At 40.9% G+C, this 10485-nt stretch overlaps 1 protein-coding gene across 1 annotated transcript; it reads right to left on the bottom strand.

The window, feature by feature from the left end:
• Positions 1-5198: 5198 nt before the first annotated feature.
• On the bottom strand, positions 5199-9911 carry ITGB1BP2 (integrin subunit beta 1 binding protein 2; the record flags this gene model as incomplete). The annotated part of the gene is made up of 11 exons (XM_081080866.1): positions 5199-6028; positions 6385-6447; positions 6695-6808; positions 7068-7167; positions 7284-7354; positions 7494-7552; positions 8191-8285; positions 9185-9327; positions 9402-9458; positions 9548-9597; positions 9848-9911. 11 exons carry the CDS (start codon positions 9909-9911, stop codon positions 5804-5806), a joined length of 1041 nt encoding a protein of 346 aa, XP_080936992.1. The 3' UTR covers positions 5199-5803.
• Between the last annotated feature and the right edge of the window lie 574 nt (positions 9912-10485).

Raw genomic sequence — 10485 nt, 5'->3', positions numbered from 1 at the left:
AGCTGCAAAGGCTAAGTTGAAATTGGACAGCATGAGTTCATACTGGTCTGCTTGGTTATCCTTGTAGCAGTGTTTTGGGACTTTGGGAGCAGAAAGGAAGAAAGAGGACAGTGGGGACCCAGAGACATAACGCCAAATCTGGTATAATTGAGAGATAATTATTGATCTGGATGAAGTAAATGGTAAAGTACCTAGGAGTCCCACCAAGGTTAGAGATGAGGTGATCAGAGACATAAAAGTTGTTTGGGAAAGTGTTATGGGCTTCACTGGTTTCCAGTTAGGCTTGTCAAAGGGACTCTGCTAGATTAGAGGATGTGGTGTCAAGTTCCTCTTCTAAGAGCCCAGTCTTCAAAGGGCTCTAGGACCTGGACAGCTCTTAGCAAACACTGAGGTTTTAATCAGTAGCTTTGGGCCCACAAGCAAGCTATTTCCTTTTTTGAGCCTTGGTTTCCTCATCTATAAAAAATTGGGAAAATACCTACTTCAAAGAACAGGTGTGAGGATTAAGTGAAATAATGTGGGTAGAAGGGCCTAGCCCGGTGGTATTTTGTTCATGAGACTCCACTCACTCAGCAGGTGATTACAACATCTATCAATCCTGAAGCTGATGCAATGTTATGGTGAGTACCAGTATGTTATCACTATATAGGATAGTAAGGCCTTTTTCTTTCCAAAACATTATAAAATTGGATATTGGAGGTGTGCCCTGCCAAAGAAAAAAGCACCCCAACTTTCCTGATAGTCTGAGGTGAAAGTGTTTGGGTTTTCTTTCTTTCTTTTTTTGAGGTGAAAGTTTTTTGTTTTTTTTGTTTTTTAAATATATTTTATTGATTGTTTACAGAGAGGAAGGGAGAGGGATAGAGAGTTAGAAACATCGATCAGCTGCCTCCTGCACACTCCCTACTGGGGATGTGCCCACAACCAAGGTACATGCCCTTGACCGGAATCGAACCTGGGACCCTTCAGTCCACAGGCCGACGCTCTATCCACTGAGCCACACCGGCTAGGGCTGAGGTGAAAGTTTTTTTTTTTTTTTTTTTTATATATTTTATTGAGTTTTTACAGAGAGGAAGGGAGAGAGACAGAGAGTTAGAAACATCGATGAGAGAGAAACACTGATCAGCTGCCTCCTGCACATCTCCCACTGGGGATGCGCCCGCAACCCAGGTACATGCCCTTGACCGGAATCGAACCTGGGACCCTTCAGTCCGCAGGCCGACGCTCTATCCACTGAGCCAAACCGGTTTCGGCGAGGTGAAAGTTTTTGATTAAGAGACAGAGGAGTAGTAAAGTAGTACTAATAATAGCAAACACATATATAGTACTTACTATATGCCAGACACTGTTCCAAATATGTGCTACCTATTAGTACTATAATACACAGATCTGGACCTCAAAGGAAAGATATGTCCTAGAGATAAAAGTGTGTGAGACATATACATATGAGTGGTATTTGAAATCATGTGCATAAATGAGTGTCTGGAAGAGTTATATATAAGAGAGAAGGCCTAGGACTGAGTCTTCAAGAACTTCATAATTGAATGACCAAGTAGAAAAGGAGGAGCCTGAAAAGGAGACTGAAAGGACTGGCCAGAGATGTAGGAGAACAACCAAGAGGAGTGATGGGTCACAGAAGCCAATGTATTTCAAGGAAGAAACCATTATTGGTGTCAAATTTTACCCATTGAATTTAGTAATTTTGTAGCCAATGGAAACCTTATCAACACAGATTGAGGGGGTTGGAAGACAGAATGAAGTGTGCTGTAAAGGGATCAGGAAGAAGGAATCAGAAAAAGTAGTTATTTCAAAAAGTTTAGTTATAAAGGAGAGAAAAGAGTTAAGTAGTAGCTAGGGAAGGATGTGAACTCAAGGGAAATTGTTCTTGTAAGATTGGAGAGACTTGATCATATTTAAATGCCAATGAAAATATCCAACAAGAGGGAAAGGTTGAATAAACAAGAAAGAGAAAGGATAGTTAATAGTGTAACATTTCTGGGAAGGTGTGAGGGGAGTGGATACAAAGCACATTAGGAAGACATGAGACGTGTAAAAGGAGATATGGAGAGGATTTGTGCTAATGTGAACACACACACACATACACACACACACACACATACACACACACATATACATATATTTCATGGAAGTGGGGGATTAAATTAGATAATGCATGCAAAGTACTTAGCACAGTGCCTGGTAGGCAAGTTTGTATCAGAAATAGTAGCTATGGTTATTGTTGTTGTTATTAATGTTATACACCTGCCTGAAAATTTCTTACATTTTAGGCTTTGGGCTATGTAAAATGAGCTAGTACACTATTTTATTTTTATTTTTTTAAGTTTTTATTATTATTATTATTTTTAGTACACTACTTCTTAATGCTGTAAATTTGAAGTTTTATATATCAAGTTTATATACAACAAGGGTTACTTGAATTTTCTGATTCCTCACCTCCATCCTCTCCAGGATTTCTGGGTAGTTGCTGGTCCCCTGATTTTGATAAGAAGATAGAAAAAAAGTTGTACATTTAAGGTTAGTACACTTTATGTATTTTTCTATATGCATTTTTACTTCTACATATTTTTTAATGTCTACCAAAGCCTCTATGGATGACAACTCTCCCACAGAAAAATGACATTAAAAGTTAACTGCTGCCCGACTAGCGTGGCTCAGTGGTTGAGCATTGACCTATGAACCAGGAGGTCACAGTTCGATTCCTGGTTAGGGCACATGCCCAGGTTGTGGGCTTGATCCCCACTGGGGGGCATGCAGGAGGCAGAAGATCAATGATTCTCTCTCATCATTGATGTTTCTATCTCTCTCTCCTTTTCCCTTCCTCTCTGAAATCAATAAAAATATTTTTTAAAATAGTTAACTGCTGCCAGGGTTAGAAAGGATCTGAAGGGTTCAGTTTGAGGGGGAAATTTTATTTGCATTTCAAATCCATAGAATGAGAGAATACTGAGTGAGAATTGTTGAATATCCTGGAGGTCCAGGAAACCTCTTTATCTCTGATATGTGAGGTATTCCTGAACTCATTCCTTAATATCCCCTAATCTTGCTTCAGTCTCCAAATTCTAAGCCAAACTATGCTGTGATCCCTCACCTTTGCTGCCCATGTCCATTCTCCCATCCCCATCTTACTCCTCGCTCCCAACGAGACCCTATGTTTCTTGAATCTGAACTGAGAGAGAAGGCTGCTATGAAAAGAACTTGAGGTCATCTGAGGTTTGGTGAGCTTCCTAGTTTGATGTTTCTTGGAGTTTAAATCTTCCAGATTCTTGGCCATGCTCTTGAGGCAGTAAATTTGACTCAAGGGAGACTTAAAAGAGTCCTCTGATTAAGAATCTACATTTTAAAAGGAAAAGCCTATAATGTCTTTTTAACTCTCTTTTAAATCATGTTCAAAATCCTTGATCTAGAATTTTAGGCTCTCCCCAGTCTAGTCAGACGCCATTTAACTTTTTTGTCCCCTTCTTTAAACATGCCTTTTTATATGTTAGCTGTGGTTACAAACAGCAAAGGAACTAAGATTGGAGAACATCTGAAGAGGAACATTTACTTTTTACTCTACATACTTCTGTACTGAGTTTTTCTACAGTGGCAATATATTACTTTTGGAAATAAAATTAAAACACAAAAAGTAAAATAAAACATCTTCTTGCCCCATCCTGGCTCTTCCTCTCTTCCATACCCATCCAAATTTCTCATTCTTCAAATTTCCATTCAGAATGTATTTCTTATCCCTCACATTTATGGTCAATTGATTTTCAGCTAGGGTATCAAAGCAATTCAATGGGGACAGAAGAGTCTTTCAAAACATGGTGCTGGGACAACTGGATATCCATAAGCATAAATGTAAAGTTGAACCCCCTACCTCATACCACATATAAAAATTCATTCAAGATGGATTGAAGACCTCAATGTAAGAGCTAAAACTATAAAACACTTAGGAGAAAACACAGAAGCAAATCTCTGTGACCTTGGATTAGGCAATGGTTTCTTGGATATGACATCAAAAACATAAGAAAAAAAAGGAAAAATAGAAAAACTGGACTTCATAAACATTAAAAACTTTTGTGTACCAAAGGACACCACTAAGGAAGTGAAATGACAACACACACAATGGGAGAAAATATTTGCAAATCTTATATCTGACAGGAGACTTGTCTCCAAAATACACAAGGTGTCCCAAAAATGTATACAAACTTTAACACCTGATAGCTCAATTTTGAAAATGAAATTTATTTTAATAAACACTGCCTTTATTATTATTATTCACAGTGTGTATATATACTTTTGGGGATACCTTGTATTTAATACTCTTACAACCCAATAAAAAGACAAATCACCCAATTAGCAGATGGTCAAAGGATATGAACAGATGTTTTTCCAAATAAGAGACACAAATTGCCAATAAGCACAAGTAAAGATGCTCAACATCATTAGCCATCAGTGAAATGCAAATTAAAACCATAGTTAGATTCCACTTCACACCCACTAGTATGGTTAAAATAAGACAAATAAGTGTTATTGAGGATGTAGAGAAACTGGAACCCTCTTACATAGCTGGTGGGAATGTAAAATGATGCAGCCTTTTTGGAAATAGTCTGGCAGTTGCTCAAAAGATTAAAGTTATCATTTGACCCAGAAATTACACTCCTAGGTATATATCCAAGAGAAATGAAAACCTATGTCTATATAAAAACTTTTACATGAATGCTCATAACATCATTATTCATAATAGGCAAAAAGTGGAAAAAGACCCAAATGTCCCTCAACTGATGAACGGATATACAAAATGTAGTATAATCACACAGTGGAATATTATTTGTTCATGAAAAGAAATTAAGAGCTTATATGCATTACAACATGGATGAACTTTGAAAATATTGTGCTAAGTGAAAGAAGTCTGTCACAAAAGACCACATTTTTTTTTCATTCTGGTCATAAAATATCCACAATAGGTAAATCCACAGAGGCAGAAAGTAGATTAGTGGTTGCCTAGGGCTATGAGTTTGAAGGAAAATTGGGAGTGACTACTAATGGGTATAGACAGGGTTTCTTTTGGAGTGATGAAAATGTTTTCAGTTGATTGTGGTTATACAACTCGGAAAAACATTGAATTTTATACTTTAAATGGGTGTTGTATGGTCTGTGAATTGTATCTCAATAAAGCTTTTTTTTTTTTTAAAATTACGTCTTCCATGGAGACTTCCCTTTTTTTTTAGGGAAAAATTAAGTTTTATTCTGAGCCTTCCTTTTCTACTGCAGTCCACATTAATCTCGCCATTCTCTCAACTCCAATAGCTCTTAAAAACTGTACTGCACAATTTAGTACTCAGTTTAACTACCTAATAATGTTTATTATTATTTCATGTCGATTATCCAGGACTTGTCAGCCAGACTGTAATTTTCCCGAGAGGAATGAATAAGTCTTCTGTTTCTCAAATATCTCTAAACTACCCAACACATAACTGGCACATAGTAAGTACTCAGTAAATAACTGATAGTTGTGAAGAATAGATTGAATGTGAATGTGCTTGTTTTCACACATGTGTCAAACACACAGAAGTTGGGGGAAATGAATACAATCTTAGATAGTGAGGTGAGAGAACAACACTATGTGAAACTGTAGAATAACAGATTTATTTAAGAGAAAAAACAGCATGGTTTGGATATTTTTGTTCTCCCCTCCTTCAGCCTCCTGCTGCTCAATACCACATGGCCAACCATATCCTGGTCTCTGAGATCCTATGAGATTTATTGAGGTCCTGTCTAGATATTTGATTGTTTGGTGTCACTATTCCCCCATTGCTTCCTCCTCGTCCTCCTCCTCTGTCCAGCTCAGATCATCTGAGTCCTCAGATTCTTCCTCATCCATCTCTAACCCAACCCCTGCCTTAGCCTTCTCAGCTAGTGCATCAGGGTGCTCCAGCTGGGCCCAGGATCCTGGGTCAGCCTTCACCAGGGAGATTTCAACCCGAGATGGCATCAAGGAGACAGAGCTCAGCTCCACGTTTATGACCTGAGGAAGAGGGAAAGATAGAGGAACACAGGAAAAAGAGAAAAACGAAGAAATCAATGGGGTTGGGGTCAAGGTGGGGTGGTGATAAATGACAGGGAGAAAATAAAAATGTAAGGTGGGGGAAAAGATGGAGGAATAAGACAACATAGTAAGGGAGAGGAGGAAAAAAGAGAAAGGGGATAGGGAAGGGGGAAAAAGGGAGGGGAAGGGAGAGAATATAAAAGCAAATGAAGAGAAAACCTCCACTTCTTCCCATTACAACTCCTTCCCCCTCAAGACACCCTCTATTCATTGCAGTCTGGCCCTTCTTTTCACCCCATCTGCCCTCCCTCCTGTGCTCCCTTATCTTCACTTACCCCCCAGAGCTTCATCTGTGCTTGAAACACACGGTTACCATCAAAAACAATGTGGACATGAAGCTGAGAGAAAAGAATTATAGGGGTAGTAACAATCCAGAAGGTCAGAACAGATCATTATGACACAGAACCAGGCCAGAGGTGTGATCCATACATCCACAGGTCAGTCAGATAACCCTGACCCAATATCATTACCTTCCTCTCAGGGGACTATGGAATCTACATGCTAACTACATACAGCAACACTGCCTGTAAGATTGTAATAGCACCCAATTCACTAGCCTCTCATCCAGCATCAGACATTCCTTACCTCAGTTTGACTGGCCTTCACCCAGTTGAATGCAGGAAGTGGAATCTGGCCATACACAGTCACCACTACTAAGGAATCTGTCTGGTGCCAATCATGACGGCAAGATGCTGGTAGCTAAAAATGTGAAATGTGAGTGGTTAAAATGAATGCTTACCCCAAGAGGAGTTCTCATGGTTTGTATGGAGAAGAGACAGAGTTTCAGGAAGATTAACACTAACTTATATTGATTGCAAAGCTTCTGGGCTGTTGAGGGATAAGGAGCAGAATCTTATTTGGTCCATACAAAGGGAGATACCTTGCTATGAAGTACGGGGAGGAGAAATTATTTCTGGAATTGGCTCCTAATCAAGAGTTCAGGGAAGTTGGAGCTTACCTGCTTCCCCCAGTCATGTCTACCAACTCTGCATCCTGGCTGTGCCAGGAAGGCCCCAAAATCCAGGGTCTGGATGCCACAACAGCTCCAAGACTTCATCCTGAGGTAGGAAGATAATTCAACTGAATCCCTTTCCATTCCCACAGGCCCCTACTCCCATCTATGTTCAACATTGGGAGAAACCTTTCTCACAGCCCACCTAGTACCCTCTCTCACCCCTCATGGAATCGAGGTGCTCCTGGGTGGTAAGTACATGGAGTAGCATCACTCTCAGGGCCTTGGTAAACCTAAGACAGATCAAGGAGAAAGGAAAGGAATCAGGTCATTCTAAAGTGTACTCCGTGCAACTTCATATCTATACCCAATCATCTCTTGGGTATAGTATCCCTCAGCCACATGCTTGAGCCCTCATAAACTCTCACTCACAGCGTCACATCCTGGGTTCTGGCAGCTGGAACCAGTCTGGATCAGACTACTGTCAAGTCCTGGGCAAGGGAGGGAAATAGAGTCAAGAACCTATCTTTTACTTTTAAATACATTTTTATTGATTTTAGAGCAGCAATTCTCAACCTGTGAGTCGCGACCCCTTTGGGGATTGAACGACCCTTTCACAGGGGTCACCTAAGACCATCGGAAAACACATATATAATTACATATTGTTTTTATGATTAATCACTATGCTTTAATTATGTTCAATTTGTAACGATGAAAATACATTACGATTCATAACAGTAGCAAATTTACAGTTATGAAGTAGCAATGAAAATAATTTTATGGTTGGGGGTCACCACAACATGAGGAACTGTATTAAAGGGTTGCGGCATTAGGAAGGTTGAGAACCACTGTTTTAGAGAGAGAGGAAAGGAGAGGAAGAGAGAGATAGGAACATCAGCGATGAAAGAGAATCACTGATTGGCTGCCTCCTGCATGCCCCTACTGGGGATTGAGCCCCAAACCAGGCATGTGCCCTAACCAGGAATTGAACCAGTAGCCTCTTGGTTTATGGCTCAACTGCTAAGCCACACCAGCTGGGCAGTCAGGAACCTATCCATTATATCCACCCAACTGCCACTTTCACTAAATTCCAGTCTGCGAGGTCTGTCCAACTAAGGACCCACTTTACCTGCTCCAGATTCCTGGTCTAATTCCTTCTTTTCCAAGGCCATTTCCAGGGCTTGGGATATATTTAGCGGAAGCAGCTTTGGAGGCAACTCTGACCTAGGGGGTAAGGGTGATGATTTAGTTCTGACTCATTAAACATGATCAACAGCTCCAACACTCCCACCAGTTCTAATGGAGTCGAAGAAGTCTGGTGAAAGTAAGGTCAGGGTTGGAGAAATTGGGTAGAAACTCCATTGCCAATTTTCTTCTCTATGGACATCCCAAATCCCTGACCCTGGAGAAATCACCAGGACTTCTCTTGCTCATCTACTCAGTTGCATTAAAACTCACATTTCTTTGTAGAAACATACCATTTCCCCTTCTTTTAATTAATTGTGGACCTAATATGACTTTCTTCTATTTCCGCAAAATTAACTTACTCTTCTCTGCAGCCTCCTGACTGCCAACTCTACTACATCCTTTTCTTGATGTAAAACTATTTTAAAGATCTTTTCCAAACAGAAAAAAAAAATCAAGATCTTCCCAATTCCCCCTTGTATTATAAATATGTATTCATGAGGTGCTAACTGCCCTGTTAACTCAAAATACCTATCTATCACCCATACCACCTTACAGTAAGGGACATTATTTCTGGACAGATTTCTCCTATGGCACAAAATATATACTAAGCCCTGACATCTGACCCTCCTCACATCTCTATGCCCTATCTCCCAAACCCCAATGACCCTGAGCTCCATGAATGTAGCAAAAACCCTGGGACCTCCTACTTTTTAAAATATTTTTACTGATTTCAGAGAGGAAGGGAGAGGGAGAGATAAACACCAATGATGAGAGAGAATCATTTATCGGCTGCCTCCTGCATGCCCCCTATTGGGGACCCAGCCTGCAAACTGGGCATGTGCCCTTGACTGAAATCGAACCCAGGACCCTTCAGTCTGCAGGTTGATGCTCTATCCAGTGAGCCAAACCAGCTAGGGATGGGACCTCCTCTTTACTTGGGCCTCTCCCGGCGCAAAGTCTCTGCTGACTTTGGAATCGTAGTCAGTTTTTGCTCCTGAAATGAACTGCTTGTGCCAGGGCCCTCAAGTTGAGGGGCTTCAGGGAGCTTCTCAGCACAGTGTGGTCCCACAGTACAGCCCTAGTACAGATAAGGAGAGGAGGATTAGAGATAGAATCTTTCTATTAGGGGCAGAATCTAAGTAAAGAATTTACCTTGATGTTTAAGAACTCAGAGAAATCTACAGTTCGCTTCCGGCAGCAGGACCAACCCTGATAATGAGACCCAGCTCAGCTTAGATTCCTGAGTGTTATTTCCTTTGGGAAATGTTCTTGCTATCACCCCCTCACTTATACCTCACCTTAAGTGCATCATGGAAGATTGGGATCCCAGTGTGATGGCAACAGGAATCTGTGGATATGGGTAGAAAGATCAAGAAAGGAAACTATACCAAATGTCACTTCTTACCTCTTCCACAGGTCTATATGCTTTGGTTTTTCCATATAATATTAAGAAAAAATCCAGTCAAGATTGAAGACTGCCCAGACCAGTTAAACTAGGGCAGGTACACTAAATTTCTTCTTCTACTCCTTTAGCAGACTATCCACAGATGACCATTCCCCAGGATCCAGAGCCCCCTGGCAAGACCAGGCTTACTCACCAGGAAGATTGGTATTGGGGTCAAAGTGCTGCCCACAGCCTTTGTTATGGCAGAGTAGAGACATGGAAGCGTTGGTAGAATTACTGAAAGGGTATTTCAAGGAGTCTGGCTGCCGAGTGGGGAAGACCTCTTAGTCTGGAAGCTTTTAGCTGTCTGGAAGGGGCAGCTGTGTCTATCTTTAGTTCAGAAGGCGTACACCTCCTAACATGGGCAAGGGAACTTCAATTGGTCTTCCCAGCCAATAGGAATGAGCTCAGGAGCATTTTAGCTCTGAGGCTCAAGAAAAGGATCACAGAGTAGGGCTTGGAACTTGGGTGAGGTCAGCTAATCACTGCAGAGACCGTTTTAGATTTACCATGTCAATTCTAAGCCTCAGACATATTAGCAGCTGCTCAGAAACAAATACCAATTTTGAGACCTCTCCTAATGAGAATACCCCAATCCCCCAGCCCATTTTCTTTCAAAGACGCTTTCCTCCCATCCTTATTACTTCTGTGTACCAATAGCACAGATATTTGTCAACCACTTCAGCCATAGTATGCATCCAATCCCTGACATGTTTGCCACATGGATACTTGATAAAACCTACTGCTCAGTTCTTGAGACAGAACACCCCTCCCTCCCTTCCCCTCCAAAAA

This window comes from Myotis nattereri, assembly GCF_964212035.1.
Source record: "Myotis nattereri genome assembly, chromosome: X".
NCBI lineage: Eukaryota > Metazoa > Chordata > Mammalia > Chiroptera > Vespertilionidae > Myotis > Myotis nattereri.
The sequence above is the reverse complement of the archived record's forward strand: the minus strand, read 5'-3'. Positions and strand labels throughout refer to the sequence as shown.